At 39.7% G+C, this 16,213-nt stretch overlaps 1 protein-coding gene across 1 annotated transcript in view; it reads left to right on the top strand.

Moving 5' to 3' along the window:
* Nucleotides 1-2,503: 2,503 nt before the first annotated feature.
* st6galnac3 (ST6 (alpha-N-acetyl-neuraminyl-2,3-beta-galactosyl-1,3)-N-acetylgalactosaminide alpha-2,6-sialyltransferase 3) overlaps nt 2,504-16,213 on the top strand; it is a 79,772-nt gene continuing 66,062 nt past the window's right edge. The window contains exon 1 of the mRNA XM_079651363.1: nt 2,504-2,729. Within this exon, the coding sequence (XP_079507489.1) occupies nt 2,712-2,729 (18 nt within the window). The 5' untranslated portion in view covers nt 2,504-2,711. The remainder of the gene's footprint in view (nt 2,730-16,213) is intronic.

Below are 16,213 nucleotides of genomic sequence, written 5' to 3'. Positions count from 1 at the left end.
CCTTTTCAGTCTTTTTGACCCCTCAAAGCACTTTTACATACAAGTTAGCATTCAGCCATTCACACACATTCATACAGAGGCAGGGGCTGCCCTACAAAGGGCAACCTGGGACACTTAACATTCACACACATTGGTCATCGGGAGCAATTTTGGGTTAAGTGTATTCCCCAAGGACACAAAGCCATGTTGACTACAGCCAGGTGATCAGACCACTGGAGGATGACAGTCTTCAGACCCATGTGTAGATGCAAGCTTACTTCTATGTATTGTTCTTTCACAGGATCTGTGGATAATCTTGAGACATTGCTGTTGAGAGTTTTCTAATTTATATGTTTGCCATTCTATAGCACCACAGGCAGAGAGTAATGTAGTAACATTACAGAGAAGGCAGACACCTCTAGGGCTGATATCTCCAACACGCTGCAGCTCACACCAAGTACATTAATAAATGCTACAGATAAGAGGGAAAATGTGTATGAACGTGTCTCTATCAGGATCCCTGAAATTTTTCAAAGAAATGTATCAGAATACCTTTATTCTTCCCACAGAGGGGAAATTATATGTTTTACTGCAACACTGCATTCATGTGAATTCAGCACTGAGGCATGTGTCTGCAGACCTGAGTTTATCTCTCTCTGTCCCCCAACCAGAGCAGATAACATTAATATTCCCTGATAGGAAACACAACTGACATTCTGCACGAAAAGCAGCCTGAATGCAACAATTATTTTCATAATTTACATATTAACATGGAATGGTGTAACATTGAGCCCAGTTTGAGCCTCTCCTTTATTAGCATGTATTCAGCTTATCATAACCAAATGGAAAACACATCTAATCTGCGATGTTTCAAAAACCCAGAGTCTCAAAACACACAGAAACTATTTATGAAACCTATTTGGATATTGTTTCCACTGTTTCCCCCCCCCCCCCCGGATTGAAAACACATAGGGTTGATTTTGGAGACAAGAAAGACAATGTTTAACTGTATATGAAAGCAAAATAGAATAAAAACATTAAATGATTTACAATAAGGTAACAAAACATGCAAAGAAATAACAAAAAACGACAGTAACTGGTAAAATTATTATTTTGGTAAACACAGTCTCACAGATTGAAAAGCTTTTTTAAAAGCAATTGTCTTAACATTTACCTGTTGTTTTAAAACATAAAAGTGAGGATTTACTTTTTACCCATTTCTATGTACAGCTCTGCAAAACCAATTTTACGATTTGATTAAAAAATACTAGATTTTTGTATATTGTATTGATTTAAAAAAAAAAAACACACACTTTCCAGTAGAAATGTGAAGTAACAGAACATGAGCCATATAACTTCAATCATCCTGCCATGTAGAAGATGTAGCTGTTATTTTTTTTATTTAAATAAGTGACCAATTCAAGTATACAAAGGATGGGATAAACATAAAAGGAGAAACATTTAGTAACACTATTTTGCTTTCATATACTAGGAATGATTATATATAGAAAGTAACATTATATTAGGAGAGCAGTCTCACAGTTGTAATAACTTTTTTTCCAAAGTTATTGTCTTAATATAGAGCTTCATTTATTGATTGAAAGTGAGGATTTACTTTAGCAAATGTACATTTATGCATGTAAAACTTAAGAACTTAAGTCCATACATTTTATATACTGTGTTGCAGGCACGTGCACACATAGACATCAAAGTGGGCTCGAGCCCCTGCCCTTTTTCTTCCTCCAGGAAAAGTTATTTTTTAATTTTTTTAAATATTTATTTTTAATGAATGAATATATCTACTCCTGTTTAAGCACAGTTTCCCTTTCCAAAAATAGATGGATTGAATAACAAATAAAAATATCAGGTCGGGAGATTAGAGTTCCAGCAGCATGTGGTGACACTCCTCCACGTCTCGCGCACAGCGATTCAAATATACATATGTAAAACTTTTTTCTGTATTTGGATTTTATTTACAAGTATATGAAACGTAACACATTTGTGTGTGCACTGAAAAACACAAGTGTGGATCTGGAAATACAAGTTTGAATCCTTTTGCGGATCATGAAATACAAGTTTGAATCCTTTTGCGGATCATGAAATACAAGTTTGAATCCTTTTGCGGATCATGAAATACAAGTTTGAATCCTTCTGTGTGCATGTGTGTATTATGAGACTGTTCTGGCCCCATAGTAATGTCCTTAAACAGTAACTTCATAGTTGTGATTGTTGTCTGCTCTTGTGCGTATGTTAGTAGAATTATGTTGAGTATTAAACAATTGCATGAGTGTGAGGGTATTAAAATAAATGTGTCAGTAAGTCTTTTATAAATTATTATGGAAAGTGCCTTTTTTCCTCACTTGAGCTCCTGCCCCCCAACATTTCTGTGGGAAATATTGTATCTACACTCATCTTTCCATGTAAAAGCAGAAGTCAGGAAACCAGCAGCGGTCACATGACGCGTGCGTGGGCGGGGCTCTGCGTCTGCACCGACCAATAGGATCTCAGCTTTGCTCCAGATCCCAGCCAGCTCCATGGGGGGAAAAAACCCGAGAGAGGAGACGAATAACGGTACACACTCCAATATTTATGGAGCCGATGCCCGCATATAAGTGCACCGCATCCACTCTCCCGGTGCATGCGTGAATACATGCGTTTGGAGACGGAAGCGGGGAACGGCGTTTCGGAGAGGCGAAAACAAGCAGTCCACCATTGTCTGCGTAGAAATAAGAATGGCCTGGATGTGGAAGGTAAGAAGGGCTTTCTCTCATATTTACACCTCCCAAAAAATGGAAATGAAGGAAAAAAGCGTGAAACCAGCTTCTGACGTGGTGGTCGTTACTTTCGTGTGCGTTTCAGCAGATGTTGTGTTAAATATGAGCTCATGGTGTTGATGCTGCGAGGTAATTTAATCTCTTCTGCTTTCTTTTTTTTGGGGTGGGGGAGTCGGAATTTGTGATTTTCGCTCGTGGATATGAAGGATAGCCAGGCCATAGTGTTTGTTTTTTATCTTTTTATTGCGTTTAGTCCATGTCTGTGTGTCATTTCTGGTGATACAAAGCAGGCAGATGCAGGCCATGCAGCCAGCTGTGTTCACAACATGACACGTTCAGGTGTTCACATGATGAGTTAGGAGTTTACAACCTCCACTGTGGCCTTCTCAGATGAGGAGAAAGTTGACAAAAAGTTCCTCAGTGACCCCCACTGTCCTCTTCTCTGTTTCACCCTTTACCTTTCATTTTCATTCAGGAAATCTCCCTTATTTACAGATGTTGATATGAACAACACTGTAAGAGCTGAAGATGTTGTTGATGATATGTGACGTATAAGCATTGTGCTTGTCAAGTATATATTGTTTTCTTTATCTTTAAAAGGCTGAAAACATTGAGTGACACTTTCCCTTGCTAAGTGACTTAAAACATAAACAAGTTGGCAAGGCATTTTTTGTTTCTCGTCTCACTGTTTTGACCATAACTTGTCAGATATAAATAGTACATAATGAAATAGTTCTTTGCTAATAATTCAGTTTTCTTTCACTCAAACTCTTGTTGTTTAAGTTATATCATATGCCAAACATTTACAAAATCACATAAAACAAACTTTTCAAAGAGAGAGATTGTGTTCCAGTTGTTCATGAACAAACTTTTCATGTCTACAGAAGCACTTTATCTTGGTAAAAGCAAATATTTGGTCAAAAACATTGTAGAGTGCTATCTTAATAATATTGACTGTGTCACTGTTATTGATCCCTCTTTACTGTGGAGGTAATTAAGACAGTGAAAGATGAATGAATGTGTTTATTTTTGTTAGACGTTGTGCCATAGTAAACACAGTCTTAGTTTGGTGTTGTCAGACTTCATGTTGTTTTCTTATTTGTATTTGGCCAAAGTTAGGAGTTTCTTATTCAGCTGATCCAATGGTCCCACACCCACTGGAAAAACATCTTAGTCAAAAGAAAGGCCTTTTACAAACTTCCTTACTCTGTTTTTGTTATCTGAGCCATGAGATAATTTCACACTAGATTACACACTGTAATATTATATTATATTGCCAAACGTAGAACATGTAAGTACGTGGTACAAATCACAGACTGATTGAAAGAAGTGGGACACAAAGTAAATGAGCTGTAACTTTAAATGAAAGGACGCCAGTTTGCTTGTTATTCTCATGGCTATTAGGTACATAAATAAGTAAAGATAGTCAGACTCAAAAGCCCATTTATGTCTTCATTAGGCTACTGGAAAGTGCTGCTGACATCACGGCGCCCTCGCAGTTATACACTTTAGTCTTTTCTTGCTCTATAGTTAACATCTCAACTAGATCCAGCCAACTTGTTGCATGGAGTGAGACAGAGAAGACATACACTGGAACATCTGGCACGAGTAAAAAACCCACAACTTTCTGCTGTTAGACGCTTGTTTATGAAACAAACAGTTGACTTCTGTTTGATTGTTTTGCAAGTAACAACAACAACCACAACAACAACAACAACAGCATTAGCTAAACAAACAGTCCCACATCTAGTGTTCGAAAAGGAGTTAAAAGAAGTATAATTTATTTAATCTCCCCCTTGTCCCTAGATTATTTATTTATAATCTGTACATAATTATCATTACTATTATTATTAATTATTATTGTTACCATTATTATTAATCTGCTTTACTTGTTAATTGACATATGTACATATACACACATATATATATATATATATATATATATATATGTATGTATATATATATATATATATATATATATATATATATATATATATATATATATATACATGCACACACATACACATATACATATATAGTATACATATACAGTGGGGGAAAAAAGTATTTAGGCAGCCACCAATTGTGCAAGTTCTCCCACTTAAAAAGATGAGAGAGACCTTTAATTTTCATCCTAAGTATACCTCAACTATGAGAGACAAAATGAGAAAAAAAATCCAGAAAATCACATTGTCTGATTTTTAATGAATTAATTGGTCAATTCCTCGGTAAAATAAGTATTTGGTCACCTACAAACAAACAAGATTTCTGTCTCTCACAGACCTGTAACTTCTTCTTTAAGAGCCTCCTCTGTCCTCCACTTGTTAACTGTATTAATGGCAACTGTTTGAACTCGTTATCAGTATAAAAGACACCTGTCCACAACCTCAAACAGTCACACTCCAAACTCCACTATGGCCAAGACCAAAGAGCTTTCAAAGGACACCAGAAACAAAATTGTAGACCTGCACCAGGCTGGGAAGACTGAATCTGCAATAGGTAAGCAGCTTGGTGTGAAGAAATCAACTGTGGGAGCAATTACAGTGCATGACATTAAGGATTTTGGGAGATGGCCCTGTGGGCCATCTAAGCTAATTTACAGATGGCCCTGAGCCCAATAGAGATTGCCCTGAAAAATGCGCGCGGACGAAATGACGCACGAAGGGTTTGGGGGGCCTCCCCCTAGAACATTTAGATTTTTGCAGGTCTAACATACTGTCTGGTGCATTCTCTAGACTGAATTATAAGATGAACCACCACAATATTACAATTTCAATTGTATTCTTCATTTCACTTGTTTGTGTTTGCTCGCTTGCATGCCCTGCATAGCTATAATAAATACTTAAGTTGTTGGTCAAGACACTTTCCATCTGTTGAAGGCAAATGCCTTCCCAGATGTAAAAAAGTAGAAAACATTACATGCAGTTATAACTGCCAAAACAAACATTATTTACGCTATTATGGCCCCTGTTCAAAATGTTTGTAATGTTATCTACTGTAAGTTGGTCGAAGGAATGCCTCCTCATCCGGAAGCTGACCGAGCAGACCCGAGCAGCCGAGTGCATCCGCGAAGCACACACAATGGCGACGTCAGAGTTCCCGTTAGCGAGCAAATCTAAATCTCTTTGGTCAAAATGTCCAGTCAAAATAATTTCCCTTTAGCGCAATACCGCTTCAGTTGCGCCACTTATGTGACAGACAAGAAGAGTATGTGACAGAAAAGAGTAGTCAATTCTAAAGTGTAACACTTAATGTGGAGAAAGAGATGTGCTGTATGCGTTGATTGTGCGTTGATCTGTTGCTAATGCCTCGGGGTTCCGGTGGGCATGTAAACTAATGCATAATGCTGCGCTATACTTTGTGGCCTCACCCAGTTGCATAGCGACACTTATTGTTTAGGTCACGGTGTCTTTTAATAAGCAGGTAGTCATATCATTAGCTAGAACTAGCTGGATCTGATCGATATGGACATAAACGCGAGTGAAGCCTAATCTGATGGGAGAGAGAGATCAGCTGCTGCTGACGAGTCGACACGCAGCTCTGCATGATCACATGCAGCGGTGAGCGGACAAAACACACACTTCAGGTTAGAATATCACACGTAGCTATTTTAATTACCTCTCAAACTACCTAAACTAGTTATAGATATGTTTAGTTTTACTGTCGGGTCACTCATTACTGGATCCGCGAGCTGCATGATACTGGTATAATAGATTGCCCGATCGGGCAACCAGCAGGTGAGGCTTCATGGCCCGAGCTAAATACTAGATGGCCCCGGGCCATCGGGCAGTCCTTAATGTCGAGCCCTGAATTATTAGAAAATGGAAGACATACAAGACCACTGATAATCTCCTTCGATCTGGGCTCCACGCATGATCTCACCCCGTGGGGTCAAAATGATCACAAGAACGGTGAGCAAAAATCCCAGAACCACACGGGGGGACCTAGTCAATGACCTGCAGAGAGCTGGGACCAAAGTAACAAAGGCTACCATCAGTAACACACTACGCTGCCAGGGACTCAAATCCTGCAGTGCCAGACGTGTCCCCCTGCTTAAGCCAGTACATGTCCAGGCCCGTCTGAAGTTTGCTAGAGAGCATTTAGATGATCCAGAAGAGGATTGGGAGAATGTCATATGGTCAGATGAAACCAAAATAGAACTTTTTGGTAAAAACTCAACTAGACGTGTTTGGAGGAGAAAGAATGCTGAGTTGCATCCAAAGAACACCATACCTACTGTGAAACATGGGGGTGGAAACATCATGCTTTGGGGCTGTTGTTCTGCAAAGGGACCAGGACGACTGATCCGTGTAAAGGAAAGAATGAATGCGGCCATGTATCGTGAGATTTTGAGTGACAACCTCCTTCCATCAGCAAGGGCATTGAAGATGAAACGTGGCTGGGTCTTTCAGCATGACAATGATCCCAAACACGCCGCCCGGGCACCGAAGGAGTGGCTTCGTAAGAAGCATTTCAAGGTCCTGGAGTGGCCTAGCCAGTTTCCAGATCTCAACCCCATAGAGAATCTTTGGAGGGAGTTGAAAGTCTGTGTTGCCCAGCGACAGCCCCAAAACATCACTGCTCTAGAGGAGATCTGCATGGAGGAAAGGGCCAAAATACCAGCAACAGTGTGTGAAAACCTTGTGAAGACTTACAGAGAACGTTTGACCTCTGTCATTGCCAACAAAGGGTATATAACAAAGTATTGAGATTAACTTTGGTTATTGACCAAATACTTATTTTCCACCATCATTTGCAAATAAATTCTTTAAAAATCAGACAATGTGATTTTCTGGATTTTTTTTTTTCTTCTCATTTTGTCTCTCATAGTTGAGGTATACCTAGGATGAAAATTACAGGCCTCTCATCTTTTTAAGTGGGAGAACTTGCACAATTGGTGGCTGACTAAATACTTTTTTGCCCCACTGTACATAGATACATACAGTCAAACTCCCTCCCCATCCCTGTACCTGGAGAAAATAATGTCTCTGTATTTCCTCTTGAACTGGTTAATGTCTGGACATCGCTTTAGCTCCATGTTCACACTGTTCCATAGTCTCACTCCAGAGGTTAGGGTTAATGTCTGGACATCGCTGAGATACAAAATGTTCTTCTGGTTGTACGGACCCTATGAATTTCGAATTGAAATGGTCCCCTTGAATTATATCCCCCCACTTGTTGAGTGAATACTTTTTGGATGTTTCCTGGTAAAACGTACTTTTGCCTTTTGCCTTGATTTGTGCCGTTTGGAATTCTACCAGGTCTGTACATTTTAACAATTTTGTCTGCAGGAATAATGCGTTAGTGTGATGGTGGAATTGATAATCTTATGTATTTTACGATTCAAACAATTGAAGACGATGCAGGAAATGTGCTGAGTTATGGGATTCATGTTTGTTTTCTGGATTAGTTGAAGAATCTTTAGTCTTCTAATCGCTCAACACTAATCTGATGTTTTAATCTGAGGTTTATGTTTTTCGAGTGTTCAGTGGAGCAGAAGTATTAGTGATGTTTTAATCCCAAAGTCGTCCTGATTGTTTAGCAAAGTCGGTTTCCTTTGTGCTTTTGTCACATTTTCTTTCATATACGAACCACATTTTCTACCCCAGCAAAGCGTAGAAACGTTGTTTGCGATATTTGATCTTTCCATCCTTTTTTAAGCATTTAAGCAACAGGTGGGTGGTAATCCACTTATTGTTCAATTTAAAAACTCCTTAAAACTTTACTCGAAACGTGATGATTCCAGATTGTTCCATGTTGGAAAATTGCAGTTTAAAAATCCCCAACTACGCACTTGAGGTACCCCTTTTAAGGGTCATGACATACATGTGGGGTCATGACAGAAATAATGTGGTAGAAAAGAAGAAGAATATAAATTCTGCTTCACACAAATATTATTTATGGTTCTGCACTTTTTCAAAATGTTTTTTTAAATAGAAGAATTTGATCTCTTTCTGAATATTTAAATGAAACAATATCTGAAAGGTTTTTTGGGGGCAAACAAGCCTCTGGTTTTATCTTGAATAAATTCAATTTCATTCACTTGTATATTTTTGTGACTAGGGACTATATCTGTCAAACACATGTAGTGGAGTCAGAGTCCTTCTGAAATGCACGTTCCTCAAAAGTGTATTTAAGTAGAGCACAAAGTACTCCACTACTTTTCATCTCTGTGCATGATGCATTGCTTAAACCAGAGAGAGCTGTGTGACTATCGCTCTGAGACTTAGTTCATGTGTTGAGCGAGGCCTGCAGGAAAGCTCTCCACTCTTTGTTAGCTAGTGTTTAATTGGAGTGAGTTCATCCGTGAAGAGCTGAGCTGGAGCTGGGAAAGGCTGCGGCTGTTGTCCTCCGTCATAACAGTTCAGGGTGAGCTCTACATCACGTCTCAACTACATTTGGCAGAACAAGGGCCAGAAAAGCATGTTTTTGTGACGGGTTCATGCGGGTACACGCAAGCAGAAGGCACACAAAGAAGACCTCAAATTAATTAATGCACACACACACACAGAAACACACATTCGGCTGTGTGTGTCAAGGTGTTGTAACAGCTAGGGGAATGCACTGAGTGTCCCAGTTCTTCACAGTTTCGGGGATGAATGGCACTTCTCTGAGTCCCTCTTGTCCCGTGTGGGTTACAGCAGAAGGCAGACTGATAAAAAGCATGTTGAATGAGGCTCTGGGTTATATTGAAAGTGTTATCAAATCCGTGCTCAGATTTCCCTTTGTGCCATTCTCTCTTTTTATCTTGTGTGAAGTTTACATGAGATCTTCCGTTAGTATAAAAGTTCTGGCTGCATAGGGTCCACAAGGAAAAGCTGGTTCCTTTTTAATGCTACAGTTCATACAGTTCCATTATTATAAGTTTTTAATAGATCCCTTCATACAATAATCATACTGTTAAATATGAATCAATGTAGAACAAAAACAGGAAACGGTCCCCCAAAATCATAACGGCAAGTGTTTTGTAAAAAGTTAACATTTAACTACAGAACTCCAGTTTGAACACTTACTGCCAATTGTCAATTAAGACCAATATTGGCTATTGGTCAACATTTCATTACCAAGGATGATGATATGCACTCCTAAATGTTGACTATTGTAAAAGGAAGACTTAAATCACGGTACATAACGTCATTGGTTTGCATCAGGTTCCAAATGCAGTGCATAGGTAGCTAATTCAAGCACATTACACATGTTGTGATTACACGGTCAGCAGTTTTTGTAGCTAGCATGAACTCGTTCAAGTTGTAAAATTGCCGGCTGCAATGTTCTAGTAAAAGTTTCCACAAATCCAAAAAAGGTTTAACACAGTTTAAAAAAAATTGGGAATATGTGCCAGATTGCTGCAGTATTATAGTCCTTTATATTTCCTCAAATGTCAAGTTTGACTCTGTGAACCTTCCCCTCACAGAATGACCTTAAAGAAAGTCTTTGTTTTGCTGCTTCGCTGTTTGCCGTCCATTCTCTTAAAAACCCCTTTTGAGGCGAGACGGGTCCATTTAAACATGTGGCTTCTTTATTATGGTAATGTAACCTACATCTGTTGTGCACAAACACACACACACACACACACACACACACACACACACACACACACACACACACACACACACACACATACACACACTGCTGCGGAAAACGCTAGTGCAAAGGTTAACGTATTCACAGTGGTAACCCAGGGTGATAACCTCGCTCCTGATCTGGCATTAATCCAGCGGCCGCAGCAACTGGGCCAGCGGAGCCGTCGCTCACCACAAATCTCATCAACATCTGTGGAGACTTAGGCTTTAAGCGACTTGATCCCACTACGCCTCGCTGCTCATGTTAGTCAGGTAGCTTCTAATCCTGGATCATTTAATCATCACTCCAGGTGCTGCCAGCGCTGGTCTTTTCCTCCGCTCTTTTCTTTGGTCTTCTTTTACCGAAATTACAAAGAAAAGGCACCCAAAGTTTAATGAAAGAGCTGTTATAGCAACCTATAAATTATCTTCCACTCTGTAATTAAGTCTCGGTCAGCAGCATAAAATGACATGTCATTCACAAAGAGCCTCGGGGCCAGAAGCTCCATTATTGCTTTACATGGATTCTCAAAGGAGCCCGTTAAAAGCTTAAATGTCGAGGGTTGAAGTTTTATACTTTAATGAACCTAAATCAAGAGGACAAAGCCAATATTCATGAGGTAAAATGATTATCTGCAGTTATTAATCTGCCATTGTTCTTCCAGGGGTAAAGCAAAGTGCACACGGTGTAATCAATACAGTCGAAGATTTACCTGCAATTTCATTGAAGAAGTCCAGAGTGCTTAGCCTCTATTGACTTGAGAACAATTCCAGGCTTTACCTACAATACTCTTATTCTAGATTTACACTTCATTGTGTTTGGAAAAAACAGATGATGTATGGATTTTGGAACCAGATGGGAACGTGCATTATGCCTATGCTATGTAATCTGTTGATTCTGCAGTATTTTTCTTTCCCGAGGCATTGCAATTTAATCGCAAATATTTGAACTAGATTTCATTAATCCTTATTCGAGATGCTGCTAAATGAACTTTCTACGCACTGTGGGCTTCTCAGTCCTAACCTTCAGCAGAGGTATTCTCAGAGATGTGACTTTTAACTCTCCAAAACAAACCAAATGCCTCCACATGACTGTGAACAAAGGTGTTTATTATCTGACACTGATCCTAAATGAATCCAAACTACTTTTTAATCTTCTTCTGCTTATTGTGTTAATCTTATTGGAATGATGATGGATCATTTTCAGATAATCAGCTGGCATCAGTGTTTGTCTGTCTGATCCCTCTGCAGCACACACACACACACACACACACACACACACACACACACACACACACACACACACACACACACACACACACACACACACACACACATTCACTCGGACAGAGAGGATTAACGGGTCAAACACCATATTAGGATTAACACCAATTTAACACTTCGCTCTCCACTCAGCCGCAATCTCCCACTCGTGGTTAAAGACGAATGAATGCCGTAAGCACGACCTGTGAGTCGGAGAGATTGTGGCCAAGTCAGCAGACGTTTGTGGTCGGATGGCATCCTCAGATGGTTTCCTGGAAGAACTGTGGACTTTGGGGTTTGATCCAAGAGCTGATCTGCCAATTTACTGCTGCGTGGAAATGACTAATGCCGGATGGACTTCACATTGTGTATGTATGAAGGAGTTATCAGTGGGTGCTTGGTGTGTGTGTGATGTGACATGGTGTGAAAAAGCTGTTAGAGTAGAGATCTGTGTGATCTGGTTTGTGCTTTGGCAGAATGGGGATTTGAAATGTGGCAAAATGGGGATTTGAAATGTTTGGAAGGTGGCAACACAAAAGAAGAAGAAAAAATGCTCTGGTGCAAAATAAAAAATGTTAGGGCTGTAACCTAAACTTATTTGTATTGTTGAATAATCGTTTGGCATATGAAACATTAGAAAATGCTTGATTCTTGTTGAATGTCTTTAGATTGTTATGTGGTGGCGCCAACTTCCAAAACCCCCAAAATATTCAGTTTCAAATTCTCCGATTTCAGAAGCTAAAATGAGCAATTATTTGTCATTTCTGATTGTAAAATAAATTATTATTTCAATAACTGCCTTTTATTCTCCACTTTAAATGTCAGTAGTTAAACTTTGCAATTATTTTCTCATCTGTTAAACAAGGCAGGAAAACTGAATCAACAGAATGCCTTTCAAGTTAAATCTTGCGTTATTAAACCTGTTAATAAGACTATTATTTTACTTGTTTGTTATTCTTTTTTTCCCTCTCCCTGGCACACTTTCAGCGCTCATTTCTGGGCAATTATACCGATTTCTTAGTAGCTGTTTGCCAGACCCAAATTGGCACCGGCACGAGCTGAAACCCCAGACGAGAGCGAACAGCAGAGTCTGTGTCTGATAAGAAGTTAGCCTCCAAAGAATTGGCTTAGAATTCACTGCCAAAGATAAGTTATGAAGAAACAAAAGGGGCAGCAGGAGGTACAGGCTAAGTAGGAAGATTGTCCAAGTACTTAGCCTGCTGAAGTGTACTTAAGCAAAACACTTAGTCATCTTTAGCTCCAGTGGTGCTTCTTTCGTACCTGACCCTGACCTGTAAGCTGCTCATACGAAGGGGCAGGTGAGATCCTTCTGAGAAGTATCAATTTAGCATCTCAATTTAAGAGAACCTGTCGCTCACAAATGATTTCTTGCCCCATTCATTTTGATCCACGCCGCTGTAATCCTGCATGTATCCTTTCAGCCACGGCTTTCCCCCAGTGAGTTGGCGTGATTAGGCTCGCTGAGTAACGGCTGAGTCTTCGCCGTTCGCCTTGAGCTTTCTGCAAACCCGCCCTTGAGCGGAGCCTCTGAGCAAGCAGAAAACCCTTGTAATTGCATTAGTGTTGTCCAACTGAGCCACGCCCGCTCCCTCCAGACCGGCTTTTTCAGCTTGATTTGTAGCTTTGACACATTCGGATTAATTTTCATCCTATTGCAGAATTTGTCGACAAGATCCGATATGTTTCACGAATACCCTGGCTTTGATTCTGTCTTTTCCTCTGATGGAAGTGTCAGTGGGAGCCAGGTGGTCATAATTTCTGCTCCAGCTGAGCACTCTTGACCAAGCCAGGTATAACACGTTTCCTTTGTTTCCACTGTTATTATCCCCAGTGGAAGCCTGTGCTCTGGTCCTGAAGAGGTTGACAGAAACAAATGGGGCCTGGTGGTTAAGTGAGGGCATTAAATAAAGTGCTAGTACATTTTGTTCATATAATATATAATCCCATGTCAGCTTTTTAATGGCCGTCTGTGCCCTGGAACTTTCTGTTGTTGTGGTCATTATTTGAAAAGGAAATGGGCAGCGGTTCAAAATGCCACAGTGTACTCTGGGTAATGGTGCATCTGTTCACTGAGCTGTTGATTTGTGTTGAACCTGTGCTGCTGTGTAGTCACTGTGTTGTTTTTGTGTGGCCAGATTTTCATTCTGGTTTCTTCTTGATCTCCCTGACGCCTGCAGGTGTTTGCTTCTTGTTTTTTTTTATTGTCTCTGACTCGCTCCCACTTCGATCCTTCACACACACATTGAATGCCACACTCTCCAACCCCTCAGTTTACCAACGTAAACAAGCAGCACCACGGAGGCTTTGAGTAAAAAAAGACTATGTGAACCTTATTGTGGTTTTTCCAGCATGAACACCTGCGCGTGCCACAGAGCGGAGCTGTTCGCTGGCCTCTGATTCACCTGGTTGGTTTGTTTATTGTGTGCAACAGCTGCTCCACTTACATTTTCACAATGCTGGCGCTGGAGCTCTCTGGGAGAACTTTCACAATCTAAAGAGGATTAATGGAAAAACTAAAAGCTGCACTGGTAAATCTCTGCTGCTTTAGACAAAGAGGATTCAGTCCGTCCCTCAACCAAAACACCAGGAATTTTAAGAATGAGACTTAAAAATATATCTAGCAAATGCAAAAACACATCCTTTATCCGATCCGACGTGTCCTATTTGTCCAGCAGCCGAGGAAGGAAATAACAAGTCTGCCTGTTTCTTATGCATGGCACAGATTGCCTTGAAACTGCACCCTGACAGAGAAGGCTCATGAACAATCACTTTTTTGAAGTCTCAAGCAGCAAATCCTAACATTCTAACAATCAGAAAACATTTGAAGTTTTTTCCTTAGGGATTAATCAAGGATCAAAATAAGTACATCATTATGGGAAGTAGTCCTGAAAAAGATTAAATAATGGGCTTTCTTACTCTGGACGGTCAAACAAACAACTACATCTTACGGTCATTACAAACCTGGAAAAGTCTTGGAAATTCAAAATGCAAATTCCAGGCCCTGGAAAAGTTTTGGAAAACAATATTTTTCCCAAAGTTTTGGAAAAGTCATGGAAATGTTACTAAAGTTGCATCAAATATAATTTATATTTTAGCTAATCGCCAAAATAGTTATACTATAATGATAATAAATACTGTATAGTAATAAAATGTAAAATTGCATTTAACTGATGAGGTATTATGCTGGTCAGAGATTTTAGTTGTGTAGAAGCTAAGTTTGTTTTAGATAAGCACAACATGTTTCATATGCAGACCTTATTTTCCTGTTCCATGTTGAAATAAACCATTGTCAGTGGTAAACTGAGGTAAAGGTCTTGGAAAAGTCATTGAAAATCATTGGTGAAAAAGTGTATGAACCCTGGCTATAGTCATTTTGTTATCTTGGCTTGGAGACGGAGTCGGTATGAATTTGGTTTATATATGAGTTGATAAGTAATGATTGCAGTGCAGACATGGAAAACAATGTCTCTAAGACAAAGCTGTCCACCAGAGATCACTCACAAGTTGATTCTAACGCCGTAAAATGTCATAATGTATGTTGTCTATATTAAATACAACACTGGCACTCTATTTTGACATTGACCTCAAAAATCCAATAGTTGTGTTAAACTGTAAAATGACATAATGGAAAATCCAATATCCATTATGGAAGGTCCAACATTTGCTTGACTTATAAATGGGACTAAAACTGAAGATAGGGAGGTGTGTGGCACAGTGGATAGAGCGTTGGTGTTCGGATCAAGGGGTCACAGGTTCAAACCCCACTGCAGTCACTATGTCGTTGTGTCCCTGAGACACTTCACCCCAAATTGCTCCTTTGGGGATTGCCCACAGTATTGAGTATGGAAGTTGCTTTGGATAAAAGCGTCTAACAAGTGACATGTAATGTAATGTAATGATATCTTAGAATCTACTGGTTTCTTTTCAAATGTAAAAGTCTTCTAACTTTAAGTTTCATAACTATTGTAATAATTATCATTATGAGGTGAACTTTGAATACCCTTTCCTTTTAATCAGGTAATTGCTTTGCCTATGAAATGTCAGAAAAAACCCTTATGACAATTTCTCAAAAGCCCAAGGTGTTGCATGAAAAGACTGAGTAACAGAAGTGTTGGAAGAAGACGACGCAAATCACCTTCAACAGTAAGAACAATGCTTCTTTTAACTTCAAGGTATCTCAGTCCTCATCTCTCCGAGGGCACCAAACGTGACAAACTCATTTTTTGTTTCTGAGCCACTTCAATATTCAGCGAGCGTCGCTTCGTTCTGTCTCCTGCAGCCTTGAGGAGAAGTTTTTACGGCAGAAATATTTCTTTAACAAATAATACTGTTCGAAAAAATCTCTGCACAGGACAAACGTGTGTCGAGTCAAGTGGAGAAGAAAATCGGAGACGCTGTTTGTTCCACTCGTCCTGCATCTTTCTGTCGAACGCTTTCACATTCTCAGATGTGAGTAACTTGCACTTGCCATTTATATATACTCAAATGGTCTGCGTGTGAGCAGTCATGATGTGTAATCACTACAGATGAGATGAAGCTCCATTATGGGGTTATGGAGGGATGCCGTTGAGTTTCAGGGGAAATATCAGTTGCTAAATGTCAGTAATCCTGTGC

This window comes from Notothenia rossii, assembly GCF_949606895.1.
Source record: "Notothenia rossii genome assembly, chromosome: 9".
NCBI lineage: Eukaryota > Metazoa > Chordata > Actinopteri > Perciformes > Nototheniidae > Notothenia > Notothenia rossii.
The sequence above is the reverse complement of the archived record's forward strand: the minus strand, read 5'-3'. Positions and strand labels throughout refer to the sequence as shown.